The 21961-nt window shown below is 41.1% G+C and overlaps 1 protein-coding gene across 1 annotated transcript; it reads left to right on the top strand.

Annotated features, from left to right (window-relative positions):
- Window positions 1–14963: 14963 nt before the first annotated feature.
- On the top strand, window positions 14964–16259 carry GCNT3 (glucosaminyl (N-acetyl) transferase 3, mucin type; the record flags this gene model as incomplete). The annotated part of the gene is made up of 1 exon (XM_080626320.1): window positions 14964–16259. One exon carries the CDS (start codon window positions 14964–14966, stop codon window positions 16257–16259), a length of 1296 nt encoding a protein of 431 aa, XP_080482446.1.
- Window positions 16260–21961: the final 5702 nt, after the last annotated feature.

The following is a 21961-nucleotide window of genomic DNA, read 5'->3' as shown; positions in this document are numbered from 1 at the left end:
GCATAGGAAGTTCTGAACTTACTTTCTTAGTTCTGAGTTCCAGCAGAACTGGAAGGCTAAGTGTATGTTCTTCCAAAACACATTTTTTATGATCATCAGTAAACAGATTATAACTAAATATGAGTAATGTGCATTTAAGCCTATAAGAAAAAGGGAAGTGTTGAGGTAACATTAGAATTAAGTCATGTAGACAAGGTAAATTTCCTATCAGCTAGTAGACGTCAAACAGACTATTTAATTAATCAGGTATGTGAGATAACACACAGAAAGCACACACCTTCATTGCACAGGGAAGAAACCTCCACCCAGCCATAGCTCCCCTCCACATGAACACTGGAGGAAAAAAAGGGAAAAAAATGCTGAGTAACACACACACCTACGAAACAAACCAGGAACTGCTACAGGAACTATGGGAGATCCCTTACAGCACATGGGAGGAAGAACACTAGGTTAGGAAAGACCTGAAAAAGAAAGGAGACTGCGCCTAAGATATTAACAACTAAGACCTGAAAACTAAACCTGAGAAGACTCTTTCCACTCACGATGCATCATGGGATAAAATTGCCCCAGGAGATGACAGGACCTCCTCTAACTAAGCTAAAACTTTGGTGGTAGTATCATCAGGGCGCTTTCTTGGGGTGAAAGAGATTCAAGCTTGTGGCTTTCACTACAGGAAAGAACATTTCTTGGATATACATAATACATTCAGCTGATAAGCCTTTTACTGCTCTGATTTTATTTACTCTGTTTTAAACACAAAAAACCAAAACAACAAAACCAAAATAAACACATTCATCAGGTCTCTAACTCTTTGCCAGCTTGTCAAAGGGAAATGGAGCTGGCAACCTTGGAAAGGTATCACACGATTTCTCAGGAATTAAACTGCCCAAAAGGAATAGCATTGAGCTGCACTACACAGAAGTGTGTTATAAATGTCAACAGTATAAACAACAGACATGAATCTAGCTGCAAAGAGAGAGAATGAAAGTCCAATGATAATTCAGTAGCTTGATTATTCATGGAGGAAAATTAACAATAATAATTCAGTTACAGTCAGTTCTTTTTTCATATACAATGAAGTAATGCAGCTATATAGTTACTAAATAGCTTCACTAGATAAAGTTCAGCAATCATAATGTAGCTGCTTTGTGTTGGTACTATTCCCATAGCAAATAGAAGATAATCTCCATTTAAGGATGATCAGAAAACAATACAAATAAATATTGAGGGCACATCTACACTGCAAGGCCTTTACTAGCATGACAAGCAATCTACTAAGATATAAAGAATGGACTATATCACTACAGCAGAATAGCTGTTGACAAACCCGTGTACTGAGGGGCACTTTATCCTGAAATGAACTGTTATGCCACCTGCTTGAGTACCACGAGTAGAGCTGATCTAATCACATATGCTGGTAAAATTATGTTTACATTTGAGGGTTTGCCAAGATGGGTATTTTGCCATGCCAAGCCGCTACTTGAGTTCACACAAATGCAACTTCTCCCTATGGTTAATGAAGTGACACCTTCACTATTGTCATCCCAAAGCTGACTACATTCACTTACTTTGAGGTGAAGGATGAAGCCATTTCAGCAAGTTCTGCCCTTTGTAAGATGATAGGTAACATTAACATCTATTAACATCTAAACTGGATGAGAATCCTATTCTACTTACCCACTTTTCCTTTCCTAACGAAGCTCCTGGATGAGAATCCTATTCTACTTACTCACTTTTCCTTTCCTAACAAAGCTCCTGACACACAAAGGTTGTAAACATGGCCTCCATCCTCTTTGTTCTCATGCTGCCACAGACATGACAAAACATTCTAACTGCAGACACTACACAAAGTAGGGGACCAGATGAAGAGAAACAAGACACAGGAGACTCCAGACAACTGAATCCCAGCCTCAGCTAAACCCCATATCTGTTGTGGGAAAGTCATCTTTGCTGCCCTGTGAGCACAAATGCTGACAGTTCTCTGTGGAGGCCAGGCTGTTAGTTTCAAGATCAGCCTCCAGTTGACAGAACTTTAACTTAATTGTCCCACCACAGGTATGTGGTGACATGGCCATTCTATACAGCAGCAGGGATCCAGGTGTGACCCAGTCTTGCAATGTAAGAGAAGCTGTATCAGAAAGAATTTCATGACCCACACTCCAGGTCAAATCACAAAGAACTGCATACAGTACATTAGAACAAACAGAGGCCAGAGACTGTGGCACTTCTGCATTTGCTGAACTGCCCCGTCCTCATAGCACACAAAGAATAGCAGGAAAAATAGATGTCAGCTTCATTTTATTGAAGCCAAGCTGATAAGCAGCTGTCACAAAAGCAAACAAGGGAACTCCAGATGAGAGATTCATTTCCATAAGAGTCTGTGCTTTGCAGAAGACTGAAAAGAATGAAGAGGAGCCATAATATTGTGACTTCAAGTGGTTCTGAAGGAGACAGAGAATTTGAAAGCCTGTATTGTGTATCTAGTGTTCTGATTAAGGTCAGAGGTCCTAGTCAGGGAAGATACTACTGCACATTTTTCAGCAGATCTCTTACATTTGCAGACCAATTCCTCCGGGTTCCCAAGAATATTTATGAGCCAAAATGCCAATCTAAATGACAAAGATGATCTTTATGATAAGGCTTAGGCACTGACATGGCACCTCGTACTGTAGAAGAGATTACATAGTGAAAACATTTAACTTCAGAAATGCCTTGTGAGACATGAAAGTTCAGTTCCACAAAATTAGTATGAAAATGAAGTATCAAAAAATTAAATTACATGGCTTTTTATCATGGCAAATTCTGCCACTAAACATGAAATTGGTTCTTGCTGTCCAAGGTACAAAGGCTAGCATTCTGAACATCCTTATCAGAGATAGTCTCTTTTCTTTTTTGCTTACATTATATCTTTATTGCTAGAGAGAGTAATATCACTAGAAAAATACCAAAACATGTACAGATTGTACCCAGCTGCACATTTTCTCAAAACATTAGATTAGTATTCAGTGAAATCTGCAGACACCTGACTGAAAGATGGCATGACCAAAATTTATGGCAGTCATTAATTAAGACAGAGCAAGGTCAGACAACACAGCTATACAAAGAAATCTGAAAAGCATTTTCTCTATTAACTGAAAAATAACTATCAGATTGTTAGAAGTTCAGACTTTAGCCAAGATTACGTGCACACTTGTGTTTTACTGGTCATAAATGTGGACTTGTAACTGCTGTCTGAATAGACATCAGAAGAGGCAACCGACAGGCTTCCTTTATCTCTTAACACATGCACACGCACACACACACATGCACACACACAGAGTTTTTCCTTTTTAAGCCAGTTTTCTATTTCCAATAAAAAGCAACACAAAGTATATGGAAAGACTGAAAGAATTAAAGGACAGTGTAATCTGTCTGAAAAATAACTTCATTTTAGATCTTTCAATAACTTTGAAAGGAGATTTTCTAAGTAAGCATAGGCATGAACTGATGAGCTCGTATGAAAGAAAGCATTTCTAGTGTGAACTCTATTGTGGAGTTCAGCTAATCACTTGTGAGAGAAAACATGTGGAATGCAGAGAAAAACTAGTCTGCCATCCCTGCCCCTCCCTGCTAGACAAAAAGCTTCTAGGTCACTGTCATAATCCTATACAGGTATGTGACTATATGAAGAACATAGTCTGCAGCTGCTGATTGGCTTCTTCATCAAGCTGAAATCTTGACTTCTTTTCTGGTATGGCTGCTATCATTACAGTTATGCCTTCCACGCTTGCAAGAGAACACGGAACAAGCAGATCTTTCCTTTAGCTAGCAGGTGAGTGACCTTGTTTCATCCAGAGAAGTGCTATGCTAAAAGCCACAGTGTTCCTTAGAAAAAGAGACACGAAGTTTTACTTGCATTACTAAGCAGGCACTTGCCAAAGAACATTGTATGTACATATTTAAAAAAACAAACCAAAACTGTCCTGCAGTAATTTATGATTCTGCAAGGTAACAAAACTAATTAGCTTTGTCCACTCATTTCATAGAATGAATTAGAAATCTGCAAGAGAACACACACCTGGGTTTGCCTGAAACACATGTACACAGCCAACAGTAGTTTTAACTTAAAAAGATAAAGTTAGATTACTTTGCAATTCAATTCAAAAACAGTGCTGTACAAAGCAAATAAATCCACCCAGAACCTGCAATGTTTGAGAAGAGTTTTGACACAAAATTGTTCTTCCTTTATAACCAGCAATACTGGTCTTGGTGATTATTTTAGTCAATGATTATTTTTTTTTCCCCTTGAAGGAAGTAACTTCCTTTTCCTTCTGTTTCCAGTAGAACTAACTCAAACTGAGAAAATTACACTGCACTAAAAGGAAGCTAGATGCCTGCGTCTCAGCAGGATAGAGATTTGAACAGGTAGGAGTATGTGTATACAGAAGACAAAGTCATACCTAGCTGGGAAAGAATCTTCAAGGATATACACTGAGCACACAAAAGTTAACAGGCAATGTGCTTTACATAACTTCAGTGTTAGAGGCACTTCAAACAGCCGTTGAGAGACAGAATAGGATTTGTTGACTGTGGATTAAAGTTCTTTCTCATAAAACTTTTGAACTGATGCTAGTCAACAGCATACTGGAAATCCCTAACTGGCTACAAAGGAACATAGGGAGTGACTAGATTATATTTCTATTAAGTAATAAGACACATACAGCTTTTTCATCATAAACATGTAATACTATTGACTACTGCATCTGACACTGCTCAGAAGAGGCATATCATCTTTAAGTATATTTATATGTACACAATATAAAAATTATTTAATTGAAGCTCAGAATTAGCAACTGGCAGAAAGTCTCACACTCATTATTTGAATCATCTGCTGGAAACAATAGAAGAGTTTCAGCTACAGTTGAACTCTTCACCTACAATTGAAAACCAGGGCTAGTAGAGGGAACGTAGCCAGCTCCTTCAGCTGTAAATTACCTTCAGTTTACTTAGAAATACAAGCGGAACAGTATTAGAGGCAGATCCTGCAATACATAAAGAATGTGCCAGATCCCCTCACCCAGCTGGCAGACAGAAGCTCTTGATGACACAGCTAGTAAGTTGGAAATGCCACATCTTCTTCAAATGAGTCTTTTTCTAATTCAGCCCCACTATTTAGGCTATTTAACCACTATTTAGTTAAATAGGTTTAACCACTATTTAGTGCCTATTTAGCACTATTTAACCACTTGGTGTTAAGGGCTGCAGAGATACCCACCAGCACCAGAACTTTGCCAAGTTTTCATAGATCCCGAAGTTAAAAGGAAAACCAATGCTAAGATGACTTAGAAACACACAGAAATTGCTTGTTAACAGGTATGACATGCTTCAAGTGTACTTTCCAGAATCATAGAATCGCAGAATAGTTTGGGTTGGAAAGGACCTTATGATCACCTAGTTCCAACACCCTGTCATGAGCAGGGACATCACACATTAGATCAGGTTCTTGGGGGATTTGAAAACAAAATATTTTTTAATTATTATTATTTTTTTAAAGATTCGTATCCTCCCCTCAGCTCTACTCACCTTGCACTAAAAATGCTGGAGAAACAGTTGTAAAATGGGGCACATGCACTTTGCAAGCATTATTTGTATCTACATGTGTAACTTGGCACTCCATCTAAGAGTCTTTTGATCACATCTGCAGTTTTAAACATGTGAAAAAAACCAGTAGCAACCAGAAAACTGATGGCATACAGATAATTCCAAAGAAAGCACTAATAGAAGCTCCAAACACAACTGAAAGCCAAAAAATTGGACAAGCAATTTATATCAATCCCCTTACTAAGGAAGGAATGAAAAGTGGACTTCTGCTGTAAGCCTTGAAAAGACAATCTCTTGCTCAGTCTTGCTGAGAAAACTCTACAGATTCCAGACCATTTAGTATTTGTTGTGGGTTATAGTAGGTTGTTTTGAAAAATAACCCGTTTTTCTAACCACTCTCAGCTGTGAAACTCTGCACACAAACCCAGCCATCTTCTGTGCTCTATTCCCTCATATTCCCCTAGCATTCCCAACTCTGAGAACAGTATAAATATGGCAATCACAAATGAGAAAACTCATCACCACCACCTATTTCTCTCTACTGATCTGAGGTGAGAATACACATAGCAAAACCATGCAATTCCTTAAAGCCAGGCACACAAAACCTCTTCTGAACCCTGTGTGTGGTTTTGCTGGATTTTTAATCTCAGATGTTAGCAAGCATTTGCTTTAACATCATATTTGGTCACTTCTGGTACTTCAAAGAAAAAGACAGTCAGCTCTCGCTGACTGATAAAGACTGTGCCATTTTAGTTCAGGTTGGAGTCAACTATATTTTCAACTGCTTCAGGCAGATGATGATGTAATAATGGCAAAACTACCCAGATACAGAGACCACAGTTCATATCCTCCTGTGTGTGAAGAACAGTTTTTCCTCTTCCATGGAGAGTTTTGTCTGTGATACGTATATTTTTATTCAAATCAACACAACCACAAACACCACATTTACTGATCCAATTTTCTGCTACATGCTAAATATTCATGCCAGTAAGTACAAATATGCCAGTCAAGCGTCAGCATCAAAACCATGCTAGTATCACTGGACAGAATTCTTGTTTCAATTACACTAACACTCTCATAAGAAACAATATAAAAGTGTATGAAAAAAAAACCAAACAAACAAGAAAACATGGAACTATTGACTATACCCCCCATTTCCTCTTGTACATTAGCTTTAGCAACAATGTCTGTGTGCAATTCTGCTCTGTGAAGGCATGGCAGAGGGCATCGTGCCATAGCATCAGTCAGTATTTATACACCAGTGCTAGCACCTCACTATTACAAATGCAGAAAACTGCCGCCCTTTTTGCTGTACCATTTTCAAGTAGTTTCTAGAAGCCCATGAACCATAGCCTTCCCGAAATAAAGGCTCATTCGTACTCTTACAAAACACATTGTCTCAGTATGTAATCTACTGTTTGCTAAAATACACCCTTGCACAGAGTGGTAGGTTCTTTTGTTATTGTTGTTTTTCATAAATCTAACTCAGGAAGGAACTGGGGGAAGAGCACAGTTCAAACTTACCAATTCAGTTGAAACCAGCCTTTATTGCACAAGAATTGCTCTACGATTAGTCAAACACACATCTTCCAAACATTCTCATCTTTGATGTGCTTACATACAGCAAATTCTCTCTAGTCTAAACTTATTTACATCAGGAATCTTCACGGGGGGTGGGATGGGGAGAGGAGAGAAGGAAATGCTTTTAGTGACAATTCCAGTGGCTCTTCTCTGAAACAACGTACAAAATTTCATCTCGGTTGTGACTAAGAAAATGTCCTTATAAGCTAGCTCAGTTAACTCATATGAATCAATTTTTAACTGAAAATACTTTTTACAGTACCATCTCACTCTTCTGCAAGCTGCCTAACAACTAGAGATGCAAATACCTACTGGAATACATATCTGTTCCATAACTTTAACGACTTTGAGTCTATGACTTTCAGTTGCCATGACACAGTCCAGACAAAGTGATTAATTGCTACTCATGACAACAGCACAATTGTTTCAAATAGGTGGGTGAAATGACCTGGAAATACTGTTCATTGCTGCCATGAGATAAAATTAAAGTCATTTAAAAAAAACCCAGCTGAAACGGCTAATCACCGAAACTTATGCAGATATATGGACTATTCCAACAAGAGAGGTTAAGACACTGCACATTTTTCTAGCTAACGATGGAGCAAGCTAGAACTAGCAGGTTCAGGTATAAACTACTGAAATCATCCCTGTCTGAAGTAAAATGCAAACCAGTTCTGTTCTTTCTCTCACCTCTCCACCTGTCTTCAATGAAAAAGAGTTCTTTGGCTCATGTACCTCAGTTCAGATTTCTTGTCACTGCTTTATATACTGGACTCTAACACTATCACTGCTGAACGCAGAAGCAGCAGAAGACTTCATGCAAGTTCAGAACTGAAAATAACATGAAGACAGGGGCATGCCAGTGTCATATCTTTTAAACAATGAACTACTACTCTGCTTCCTGCTGCTGAATTTGCAATGGTGTTTCCCATAGGCCTATAGTTTGGTATTCCTGAAGAGCTAAGTATTGACCCAAATCAAGTGCCAAAATCAGAAAGAATGGCATTTTCTTTTATGCAGAAAATAAATGTTAGAATGTTAAAAGTTGTTGTTTTGTAGGGTTTTTTTCTTTAATAAGCTTGCTAAATAGAAAAATATATGCTATTCATTGATTTATGAGTCAGAAGATACTGATATCTAGCACTAACATCAACTACTTGGTTCATATTAAGATGTGCTTCAGTCATGCTCACCCACAAGCACCGACAACCACAACCTTCAGTCAGCAGCCATTAGCATTTCAGTCTGTCAACACTAAGTGCCCCTCAAAACACAGTTTCACCTTTGGCCCCTTCTGTAGGGGCAAGACATAATAGATGCACATAGCATCTATTATGCACATAATGATATAATTATATAGCACATAATAAATGCCAGAGGAAAGATGAAATTGCTGTCTGTCTCATTAGCACTACTTGAACAAAACTGTTCCACAGTCCAGGTTGGTGTATTCAAGCCCTTCTCATTATTTCCTAGTGGGATGCTCAAATACCTTAGTGGCTCTAGACCTCAGTTGCTTACCTAATGTACAAAAAATTTATCTTATGCTATTGCTATCTTTATCCCTGGAGTTAGTTCACAGCAATGTGGAACAATGTCCACAAAGAAATACTATGAACATGGAAGGACTGAAATAACAACCAGTAAAAACTTTAAGGATTTTCTATGACATGAAATAAGTGCAGCTAATATATCTTAACTTTGCATGACAAGATGCAAAAATGTTAAGTGTATAGTAGACTTTTAAAGGGGGGAAAAAAAAAGGAAGCAAACAGATCACCTGAAATAAGGAAAAAGTAGTACAACACTACCCCCACAACCGCCACCAAGCAATTTCACATTTGACCACTGCTGTGTAGCATAATGTATGGCAAAGAAGGCAGGGGCCCTCAAACTACTATGAAATACTTTGGTTTCTTTGCAGAATAGCAGCCAAAACAAGGACAGTTCATTGCAGGAACCTCAGATGGAACTGAAGAGCCCACAACAACAGTTTTAGAGTAACAATAACCTTTCCACTGCTGATTCCTCTTGTGGTTTTGCCCACATTGCATTCAGGAGTGTGAAGGTAAGCAGTGCTCTGCATGAAGCACAGACATTGAAGGAAAATTTATTGGACTCACTGACCCCAAGACACCCCTATTCAGCAACTGGATAAACTCCCTGCCTGAAACAGCTGTGGGCCATTCAAAGGCAGTCAGATCAACTGTAGCTCTAAACATATTCAGATGTGTGTCTGAGCAGCCACATGGACATGAAAGAAATGTATGACGTTACATTCAAGCATACATTGGACATACAGTCCGCATGCTAGCCTTCAATCTGTGCACAGATATTACAATGGCAGAATCTATTTATGACCAAAACAACCTGCACAGAACACTGATAAATTAATACAGTTCTACCACAGACAAGAAACATCGAAAGTTCAGAATACTATTTAGACAGCTGCCAACGAGGCAAGAAACAAAGCTAACATGCTTTCAAGGGTTGGTTTTTTTTGTTCAGATAAAAACTCTCAGTAACACTGCTGTGTATTTCAGGAAATCTTTTATCTGTTAAGAAATAATCTCTTCAATAGGTTAATTATCATGGGTTCTCCACTGTGAGAAACGCACAAGATTAAATTCATTATTTTTGGTTCTGTATTTCTATGGCCCTGAGCTCCTCTATCTAAAAGAGTTTTGTTTGCTGTTTTGTTTATATTTCCCATGCTGTATGAAGCAATCCCTTTCTAGAAACAATGAGGCATGAGCTAATGTATTTATTATCCCCAGTATCACTGTGTTTTCTTTGTGTTACATCCTCCAAGAAAAATCAGGTTATTTTCTTCCCCCAGGACACAGTCCAGTTTCCAGTGTTGGGCACCACAGTCAGAAACAGCACCAGTTTTAAGAGTGGTTTAAAGGAAACTATTTTTAAACACCTTTACCAACACCATCCTGCTTATATGCCTGTCTCTTCAGCATCTGTGTAAGGTGAGTAATGCCTTATCCCCCTGTTTTGCTATATTATACATACTGGGATTTAGGAAACTCATCATACCTTATTAGCAGCGTTCAGGTCTCATGTAAAACATCAGGTAATAAATGACATCCTGTTGACTATGTGTCAGTTACGACTATCTGCTTAAACTTCCTTCAAAGCCATACTCACTGTTACTCTATTCAGTCCAGCTGGTCTGCCTTGGATAAAAGCAGCAATCCTTCTCTCTTCCAGTGAGACTTCCACAGAGGTCCGGAAACAACAGAGCAACAAGCCTGCAACTGTAAGGTGATTAGCACTGAGCAGTTAAATAGGAACTGGTATGCATGCTACAAAAATGTCTGGTTTGATTTTTTTTTTTTTACTTACTGTATGCTGCCTTTTCATGTTCTTTCTGAATCACATCCATGCAGTGGCAGATCCAGAGGTACTCCATAGAGCACTTTCAAACCATTTGTCACAAACCAGCCATGAAGTAAAACTCTAAAAGGAAAATAAACATCCAAGAGTTTCCTCAAAGATTGACTTAATTTCTAATTAGTCATCAAGATGACCAAAGGTGATGCTGGTCTGGATGCAGTATTAGTAGATTGTAAAGATACTGGGCAACCTGTTACAGAGTGCGCAGGACTGAGCCACATAATTCAGTTGAAATTAAATGGAAAGAAAACCAAAGCTGAAGTCTGTAATAACAGAGTTTTCCATTTCAAAAAGAAAGAAAAACCTGCACAATACTGTGTTCATCAAATTAAAGTTTTACACATAAAGAGTACACATATAGTACATACATGTTTGCATAAGGCTTGTTATGTTTATTTTGAAACCTCAAGACTTCTTTATTCACATCCCACACGCACACCTGAAAGCAAGATGTGCAAAAGACTCCATACAAAATAAAGACCAAACTTTTAATCTCTGAAGATACATAGTGGGAATTTTATCATCATGTTTTCTAAATGTTTGTCAGTAATTTTAAAACTATAAATCATAAAATTATAAGCCAAATACAATTCTCTGATTTTTTAGCTATCACAATACAAGCACAGTCAGCAAAACCAGAAGATCTGAACAGAGAGGAAGATGGAAATCTGATGATTTCTTGTCAACATACTTCAAAGGAAGTATTGATTAAAAAAAAAAAAAAAAAGAACAGCTCTTTTGGAAAATATCCATTTCTACTTGACACAAGTAAGAAAATTCCCTTTGTGAATACGCACACATAAAGTGAAATGCAGCTCTTCACAACAGAATACTGCATTTTAACACAAGGTGTGTACTTAATAGGAAATTATTAATATTTGGAACAGCTTTGCTGAAGTAGCACTCAGTGAGAGAATCACTGATTTTGTTCAATGATACTCATTACATACCCAAAATATTACCGGAAAAATCAGAGCCCTCCCTAAGTATTTTTAGGTGTGGTCCCCCAAAGTAATTTTACAACCCTTATGCCAGTAGGTATTTCTTACATAACTATTCCATAAAACTTTGGACTAGCAAGCTGATTCTCCAGGGGTCCAGGTTACTTGCAAATGATGGATAATCAACTCTATTTCTTTGACATTTTAACTATATCATAAATCATATGATAACTGTAAAATATACTAGTGGACTCCAAAAGACTAGAGCCATTAGACCCTCTGTGCAATTATATAGCCAGCTGAGGGTGGGAGAGGAAATAAGGGAAAAAAACAAAAGCCAAAGAAATCACATCCAACCTTTTCCTTATTTAAGTCACCCTCTTGTCACTCAACTCTGCAAACTGTTCCCCTGTAATCAGTATAAGAAGATCAAGTTACAAAAGTTCATCTGTTGGGTTGATGTGCCAATGATTTTTTAAGGAGGCAGAGAGGGCTTCTGTGGCAAGAGACCAGAAGCTGCCCCATGCCAGACATAAAAAGCCGATCCAGCCAGTGAGTCTGTCAGCACCTCTGGGAAAACATGTTTCATAAAGGGGTTAAAAAGAAAAGCTGCTCAACAGCTGACAGGGTGGAGAAAGTGTGACAAACAACTCTGCTGACACCAAGGTCAGTGAAGAACAGCGGGTGCAGCCCTGAAGGGAGCTGAGGCCACTGGAGAGAAGCTGAGACAGGAGCAGGTTTCCTGACATAAAGTCTTGCCTGTGGAGGACCCATACTGGAGCAGGTTTATCCTGAAGGACTGCAGCCTGTGGAGAGGACATGCACTGGAACAGCTGGCAAAGCAAGTGCATATACTTCCTTTTATTTAAAGCTTTACTATCTAGATGACACATAAAAATAACTACCAAACACAAAGGTTAAACAAGAGGCATTGTGCTGTGAATACAAAATTCCTCGGGTTGATACAAAGCCCTGGAGAACACAGAACTTAGCTGTGAGCTAGTAATGCCTACAAAGCAGTCAACCAACGCAAGAGAAACCACATCACAATCCACACTACACCAGTAAATAAAACTCTCTTCTGACAACTACGCAGTAAGTAAGACTCTCTTCTGACAACTAAGAGGATGTAAAATACAGAAGGAGCAGAATGATAAAGACAACGCCCTGATAGCTTAAAAGTGGTGTTATCACTTAGAGGTGGAATCCTTCAAAATCCCTACTGGCTGGTCTGTAACACACTGCATCAAATACTAATTTTAAAAGTACTATCAAACGACTTGTGATCAAGAAGCAGCTAATAATAAGCTAACAAAATTCTCAGCTCATAGAAGCAACAGAGCAGAACACAAGTTTTTTTTGTAGCATGAACAAGCCTGGTCTCAGAAGTCTGTTTGATCAGGTAAAGAAGCTGGCACCATATTTATATATATAAAAATTCTTGCCTTACACATTTTAGTAACCATGACTTCAGACTGATTCCTCCAACTCAGTTCTGTTTGTCCTTCTTTGTTAATGCTGCTTTCCCAGAGAAAACCCTCTTCTTTCTATAAGCTAACTGCACCACTGAGACTATGAGCTTTGCCATCACAATCTAAATTTCTACCAGGTGCTTCACCAGGTGTGGCACCATCCCCAAACAATCACACAGTAATTTTTCCCCCCTTGGAGAAGCAAGCAGAACACGTTTCTTCTCCGCTCTTCAATGCATTTATCTGAAACACAATGTAAAATTGTGCAATCAGGCAAGTAGGTAACAGGTCACCCTGTGAGGTTTTAACAGGAAAGCTAAAAACCAGGAACTTATGACTTGAAATGGCTTATTAAAATGGAAGCAAGTACAAAAAGGCACTAGAAAAATGTGGCACCTAGACTTACCGAAGTTATTTTAACTGAGAGTCCTCACTCTGCAGTCTTTGGTATCGACACATTCTGGAAATGAACAGAATTCATTCATCAGCCTGTTTCATGACAGCACAGTTATGTTGAAACCACAGCCATAACTGCCAAGCACCTGAACTCCTTGCTATGCCATTCCTTTTTGCCATTTCATATACAACTTTAGAGGCTTGTGGGCTGTTCTATGTTTCTGCAAAAAGCATACTACAATAATATGACACAATGCAACTTCTCACAGTGTTCTGCAAGATTTTTACCTAAATATAATTAAATCATCCTCCTCTTATACTGTAATCTACTGTCAAATCTCATACCTTTTTATGTAAGCCTTTTTCCCCATGTTTCTCTCAAGCACATTCACTTTGGTACTTAGCCCAGGCAAACTGACAGCTGTGCCTACAACCAATACCATGTGTATCATATCACTGCATTTCATGATGTCCATTAGAATTTCTGCACAGCATCTAAGACAATTATTTGCTAAACTGGGTAAAGCTAATACCTCAACAAATAACCTCAGGTTTGAAATTGAGGAAGTAACTGCTGCTGCTTTCTAGAATGTGTGCAGAGTTCTAATTCCATCAAATGTCCTCAGTCCAGCTACAGATTCTGTGAGTTTGGCTCCTTGGTACATCTGGAGAAAGAAGGGAAAAAATAAAACCTTTGTCTCAGAACACCCATCTTAGAAATGTTGACTCATCACTGAAACTGTTAAAAACAGCCCTTTTTACAAACATGGTACTAAACACCAGGTTCGGTTCAGAACACAAAGTGGTTCAGTACTACAACTTAGGGGATGTTATTTTGTTCACCATGGCACAAGGTGTATTTTAGTCACCTACAGTTATCCCTCTTTTTCTATTAAGCAATAGTCAGCCAGGATGTCTATGTAGGTGTATGTAAGAGGTCCTGACGCCCTCCTATAATCTTTCACTCCTTCAAGAGGGCACTTTGTGGCAAATTATTTATAAACCATGGCCTCTATCTTCACCCTCTGCTTCCACTGTAGAAACAGAGATTCTACTTTGATCAGTTATCCAAAGTCTTGTGCAATAATTTTTCACTAAAGCTCAAAAAGCTCCAGGCCAGCAGAAAGCCTGCTGCAGCTGGGCTTCTACACTACAGCACTATTGCTGCTACCCCCTTGACCTGCAAACTGGAATGATCTGAACACCAGAAAAGCAGGTTAGGTCCTAAAGTCATCTAGTAAAGTCTTCTTTAAACGTGCATTACATGGGGCTGCATTCTAGAGGAAGTTTCCTTGTGTTACACGCTGGACAAGGGTAAGATGAAATATCTTCTTTTAAACAGACGTACAAGATACACAACCACCTGCAGCGTCGATAAAGCCAAACAGTCACGCCACACCACGGGGAAGGAGGAGACTTCCTTTTATTCACCTGCGGCTACTCCGAGATCGCCCTGCCACTGCTCACCACCACGCAGGAAGCAGGCACCCGGTGACTCCGCGCAGCACCAGCTCCGGGCCACCGCGTACTGGACCAGACCCCGTGAGGCGGGTCGGGCGCCCCGCACGTGTAGTCGCGCCGCCGGGTCATGCGGCTGTGCAACAGGAGCCCCCTCCGGCTGGCGGCGCGGCGGCGCTGCGCGGTGCTGCTCGGGTCGCTGCTGCTGGCCGCCGCCCTGGCGCTGCGCGGCGCCACCCGGCCCTGCCCCGCCGGACACTCGCGCTGCCGGCAGCGCCTGTACCGAGCGCTGGAGCTGCCCCCAGGCAGGAGGCTCAACTGCTCGGGGGTGGTCCGCGGGGACGAGCGGGCCATCCAGGAGGCACAGCTCAGCAATCTGGAGGTCGCCAACAGAAGGGCTGCCCTGAGTCCCGGGCAGTACTTGAACATGGCCAAGGACTGCAGTGCCTTCAAGGAGAGCCGGCGGTTCATCGAGTTCCCGCTGAGCCAGGAAGAGGAAGAGTTCCCCATTGCCTACTCCATGGTCATCCATGACAAAATCGAGATGTTTGAGCGGCTCCTGCGGTCCCTCTATGCCCCCCAGAACATCTACTGCGTCCACATTGACAAGAAGTCCCCAGCCGCCTTCCAGGAGGCCGTGCGGGCCATCATAGCCTGCTTCCCCAACGTCTTTGTTGCGAGCCACCTGGAAGATGTGGTCTATGCCTCCTGGTCCCGGCTGCAGGCTGACCTCAACTGCATGCATGACCTGTTGCAGAGCCCCATGCCCTGGCACTACGTCCTCAACACCTGCGGCACCGATTTCCCCATCAAGACTAACGCCGAGATTGTCCGTGCCCTGAAGGTGCTGCAGGGGCAGAACAGCATGGAGTCGGAGAAGCCGTCGGCGCTCAAGCGGGAGCGCTGGCAGTACCACCACAAGGTGGGACAGGTCATATTCCGGACAGCCACCAAGAAACTGCCGCCGCCCCACAACTACCGCATGTTCACGGGCAACGCGTACATCGTCGTCACCCGTGCCTTCGTGCAGCACATCTTCGAGGACCCCGCGGCGCAGCAGTTCCTCGAGTGGGCCAAGGACACCTACAGCCCTGACGAGCACGTCTGGGCCACGCTCAACCGTGTGCCCGGCGTGCCCGGCGCCATGCCCCCAAGCGACAAGTTCCACGTCTCTGACATGAACGCCCTGCCCCGCCTGGTCAAGTGGGAGTACCTGGAGGGGGACACCAGCAAGGGCGCGCCCTACGCGCCCTGCACCGGCCAGCATCAGCGCGCTGTCTGCATCTACGGCGTGGGCGATGTGCCCTGGATGCTCCAGCAGCACCACCTCTTGGCCAACAAGTTCGACCCCTTGGTGGACGACGCCGCTATTCAATGTCTGGAGGAGCACCTGCGCCACAGGGCCCTCTACGGCCGGGGGCTCTGAGGGGAGCCGCCGCACGCCCGCCAGCACCTGTCTCCTTCCGCAGGCGCGTCCAGCGGCGACGTCTCAGGGGCCGCGCAGGAGGCGGGAGGGGCGCAGGCGCCTCACCCGCGCTGACGGAGGGGTCTCGTCACGCAGCGGTCCCCCCGGGAGAACGGGAGCGGCCGAGCGCGGTAACTGACGGTCAGGACGGGCCGGGCGCGGGGAACGCCCGGAGCCGAGGGGCAGGAGGTGCCCCGCTCCGCGCGGGGGGCCGCGGGCTGGCTGCGGCAGGCCGCGCACCCAGCCGCGCGGTGTCCCGTTCTCCTCACACAGCCTGCGGGCACGGATCGCGGAGACTCCGGATCATGCTTCAACCAGAGCTGAAACTAAAATAGTAACTGGTTTTCTACACTGCACCTGCTGCACGGCTGAGCCGAACAGCTAGCAGCTGCTTTTGTACCATTTTAAAGTCTAGTTCTGTCAATACTATTCAAAATCCTTCAATAAGCCGAAATACAGTAAACAGATGGTTCCTTGGTATTGTGTGCCCTGTCATCCTCTGAGGAGAACTGTTTGTGTTCTAGGCAGAGCCATTAAACCAATTGAACACGCCTGCCCATGTGTTACAGGTGGAGGAGCGAGGGGCAGAGAGGTTGTGTAGGTTATGGTTTGCAAACCAACAGCTTTCCATCATATTCCTCTTCCAAAGAAAGAGACTTTCATTAGGCAGTTAGTAATGTAATTGCCATATCCAGTGGTGGGTCTGGCCTTTCAGATGAACAAAACAGTCATCCAATACATTGTTGTTTCTTTTAAGTTTCTAGAAGCTGAAAGATTTGTGAATGCCTGTATTTCACCCACATGTATTTTTCCCACCTTCTCATATTAAAGCCAGGCACTTTCCATGGATCCAGCAGCTTTTCACTACCTATTAATGCTGAGGGATTAATTCAGTTGTCTTTGTACTACCAAAACCCCCCTTTTGTCAGCAAACACCTTTATAAATTCAAGGTCTCTGATGGGAGATTTGCATTATATAATGATTTATACAAAATAGCACCTGAAGCAATGCTGTAGCATGAGGCTACATTTAGGTGAAGTTACAACTGCAGTCACAGAGATACTTAAAACAACTACTTAAATCAGAAGAGGAAGTAACTGATGTAAAAGGTGTGTTATTGCAGGGGTTTAGACATCTTAAACTTCTTTGGGAAATTCCAGTTTTTAAAACATGATGCTGACTTCACAACAAAATTAGGCAAAACCTCCAGCTGCTGGCAATAGAAGCTCCCAGGTATCACTTGGGCATTTGTTTGTTCAAAAAGAGCAAATGAAGTAATAGCATTGCTGGTCCCAGTGGAAGCTCTTCCCAACTTCTGTTAATGTAAATGTCTGTAAAGTGAACAGACATGTTACAACAGAGATGGAAGCTTTATGCTAACCTGATAGCAACATAGAGAATTTAAAAATGGTTTCAGCAGCAAATTCAACATGAAATAGCAAATATCTCCATGTCCAGTACATTCTTTTAGAACAAACAAAACTCTACTGACTCAGGGTAAGAACTCAAGTCTCCCAACATAGAGAGCTGCATCTAACCACTGCTGCCTAATCTGATTATGCTTGTTGGAGCTCTTTCATTTACTTTATATTAATACATATTAACCCCAAATGGTAAACTACTGCCAGTGGTTCATTGGGGGACTGGAATACATTCAAGTTTCTGGACTGAATGAGGCAGAGCAGGGTCAGTGTGTTTCTGACTATGGCAGAGTGGTGTCTTTTTCCATTGGAAAATGGAGAAAAAAGGTGCATGTTCATGGAGATGGGGAAAAAAAAAAGGAACCAAAAAACCACAAAACAAAACAAGAAATAACCCATACTCCTCTATTCCTATTGCAAGGAACTGCATCAAAACCAAACTCATCCATGAAATGGATGTCTGTCATATCTAAATAATTTCTTTCTGTGCACCTACAGGAAGCAAAAAGGTGTTTGGGGGGTGGAAAGAATCCCAGTCTGAAATAGTGAAACACTGTTGAAAGAGGCACCTTATTATTTTACAAAAGTACCTGTAAAGAAAGACAGATACTTACAGATTACTTATAGATGTGTTAACAGCAGGTTTTGTTCCCTTCACTCTGTATGTTTAATTCTTCATCTGTTTCTTCTCTCAGAAATACAAAGTATTGCTTGTACATACTATTTAAATAACAGGGTTTCTTCTGTTATTGGCAGACACTGCCTGACCAAAAAGGATACAGATGGAGAGACAGGCAAAAGTACTTAGTTCTGGGGAAAACAAAGACACCACTTCAAATCTGTTCCATGGCGAGTCTTTAGCGAAGCCAAAGTAATTTTTCTTTTAATGTTGCATGTTGAAATCTCTGCTCTTCCTGGTTAGACATTTATCCACATTTAAAAGAGCTTGCCTACAGAACAGGAAGGTCTCAAGTGAAACCAGTGTAACAAAAAAAAACCAGCTTGGCAACACACTAGAGGGACAGCAGCTACCTAAGGGCATAGCCTATGCAGCCTTCTCCATTCAGAGATCACCGATTTATAGGAAAACAAATTCTGGCATTATCTGGAGATGTAAACAACTTGTAAACTTCAACATTTTTGATTCAAAGAAGATTTTCAGTTTCTGTTGGTGCTGTTACTCACGATTTATCTCAGATTATTTGTTTCCAAAACCAAAGGTTGATCTTTGTGCAAATTTATTTTCAGTTCACCCTCTTCTTTTAGTAGTGACTTAATTTCTTCTGAAAGAACAAATTCAGAAGGTGAACTAAGACAAAAAGATTGTTACAAAGGAATACTCTCAGCAATTTCTCTTCCAAAGACATGAGGAATATCAGATTTATGAGTGCAGTCACATGTCAAAGCAGCAATACAGAAAAGAAAAAAAACCAAACCAACCTATGTTTCCTTACCATTTCAAATGACAATAAAAAATGTCACTCAACTCTAATACAGAACTTTGTATTCCAGAGATCTCAAAGCATCTTAGAACTAAGATATTAGCATCTCAGAAAACTGGCAACAGGGCACAAAGATAGGATGGAATTTGCTCAAGTTAGTTGCAGAACTGAAAAAAGAATAACCTTCAAATAGAGCAAGGCAAGCTTTAGCCAAAAGTAGCATTGGCATATCAGAACATAGGATCACCTCCAAACAATAGGTTAAACCCCATATAAGCTTAATCAGTAAAATCTTGAGTATCCAAAATGGAAATAGTCATATCAGAAACATTAGTGTTAAATTTATCCAGTGAAAAAACTACTGTGATAGAAAAAAAAAAAACACCACCACAGTAACAACCACAACAAAACCTTTTTTTTCATTGAAAACTAGATAAAAATCTACTTCTGACACTTTTGTCTACAATCAGTTGTTAACTAGCAACCTGAATTTGATACAAACTCCCAGCTGTTCAAGGAGGAGATATACTGCAAGTTGACATTTACCTTTCACAATATGCACAGGAGGAAGTTGAAACTATAATTCTGATATCAAATAATTGCTTTTAAATTCACCTGGCTTTAATTTATATTTTATTTCCAAGTGGTTTTCGCTTTATTTTTACAAGAACAACCTAATGTGAGCTGAAACTGATATCATAGATATTTAGACATAGATGGGTCCATGAACAGCTCTTAACTCCAGCTGAGAGGGTCTGTTTCCTGGCTGCTCTGCATTTCTTTCATACCTGATCATCTCTGAAATCTCTAAAGAGATGAGTCAACTGAAATAAACTCAGAGGAAAGCAGGTAATAAATTCTGAAAAACTAGAAGCAAACATGACCTATAGAGCAAATTACCAGTAAATTACTTGCAGTTAAGAGTAAAATTGATTCAGGGAACAGGGTTAGGGGTGTTCTTCTGACTGCATCAGCACTAACCATGAAACATTAACTAGACTCTCAGTGAACTATTTTCCACTTCCTTGAAGGGTGCAGGCTCTTTTAGCACAAGGCAAAAATCAAAATATTAATAGATCTGTGACTTAAAACCTACTAAGCCATAAGAGCTTATTTATACAGTAAATTTATCTTTCAGCAAAGCTATTTACCTAAGATCACCCTTTAAGTTACAGTGAAGGAAAAGTCTACATCTATCCGTACAGCTTAATAAAGTTAAAATGCTTTTTATTATGTTCCTACTGTCTGCCCCTGGAATGTTTAGAGTACAGGAAAGCAAAACCAAGTCACTAACACCTTAACTGATAGACTATCTCCTAAGCTGCTGAGATCCTCAGTATCTGTGTTTCGAGTAACTCTCATCTACCTCATGGTACCTAGCCATTGTGTAAAAGTACATAATGATCCTGATTAAACTTGTCTTCTGGGAATTCATCTCAAGTCCTTCCTGCTCCACACTTTCCTTTAATTTGTGTCTCTCTGAGTCAGGTGTTGACATCCCTGAATGAGCAAACAGCTTGCTTCAGATAACACCTGGTTTTGCACACTTGTGGAATTCACAAAACCCTTTTTCTCAGAAGCCATGTTTAAACACAGGCAGTCACCCAAAGCCATTTCTGTACTGGTGTTTGCTTCCTTTTCTTCACCTTCTTCTAGCTAATTTACTTTCTAAATAGAAGCATCCACTCCAGCTTAAGTTCAAGGTGCAAAGGTATCTCTTACTTTCTGCTACTGATGGGTGGAAGTAACTGGAACCTTTCTGAAGAAAAAAAATCAACAAAAATCCTCAAATGAATGAGTCAGCCCGTAACACTATAGGCAAGGAAGGACCAAACAGACAGCAGCAAGTATGCTGATGCTGTAGCAAGCAAGATGATTTGTCTTCCACTGAATATTAAAATAGCTGTCGTGGTTTAAGCCCAGGCTGTAAATCAGAGCCACACAGTCTACTCCCCCCCCGCCAAGGGATGGGGAGGAGAATCGAAAGAATGTAACTCCCTCGGGTTGAGATAAAAACAGTCCAGTAACTAAGGTATAACACAAATCACTGCTGCTACCACCAATAATAATAATGATAAGGGAAATAACAAGGGAAGAGAATACGATACCACCCGCCGGAAATGAGCCCGACAGAGAACAGGGATGTGCGTTCCGGGTAACTCCCAGTTACATCCCCGGGCATGATGTGCTGTGGTACGGAATACCTCTTTGGCTAGTTTGGGTCAGGTGTCCTGTCCCTGCTTCCTCCTGGCTTCTCCTCCTCCCTGGCAGACCATGAGACTCACAAAGTCCTTGGTCAGGGTAAACATTCTGGCCAGTAACTGAAAACATCGGCTTTATCAGTATTATTCCCAGGCCGAAAGTCAAAACCACAGTGCTGCACCAGCTACTAAGAAGGAGAAAAACTGACTGCTGCTGCTGAACCCAGGACAATAGCTTAGTATAATAAAAGTGCAGTTAACACTTTTAGGTGTAAGTAAGTTCAACATATCTCCCAAGACCACCAAGCACATTAAACGTATGTGGAGGGATTAGATGAAATTCAGACACAAAAAATAGCAAGTGGCAAGAAAATTATGGAAAGCAAAGCAATAAAAAGCAGGAAGAATATTGGCACCACATCTCCTTACCTTCTCTTTGCTCCGTTCTCCTTCAATGAACTGAAACAGCCTTCACAGAAGTAGCAGATCTGGGCTTGGGACAAATACCATCCAAAAAATGTGGTTAGAACCAAAAAGCATGTGACACTTGCTACCAAGCTAGTGTCAAAGCTTCTGTTGACAGCTGTTGAGGTTTGCA

Source organism: Psittacula echo (genome assembly GCF_963264785.1).
Source record: "Psittacula echo genome assembly, chromosome: 10".
NCBI lineage: Eukaryota > Metazoa > Chordata > Aves > Psittaciformes > Psittacidae > Psittacula > Psittacula echo.
Note: the sequence above shows the minus strand (reverse complement) of the source record. Positions and strands in the feature narration are given on the sequence as shown.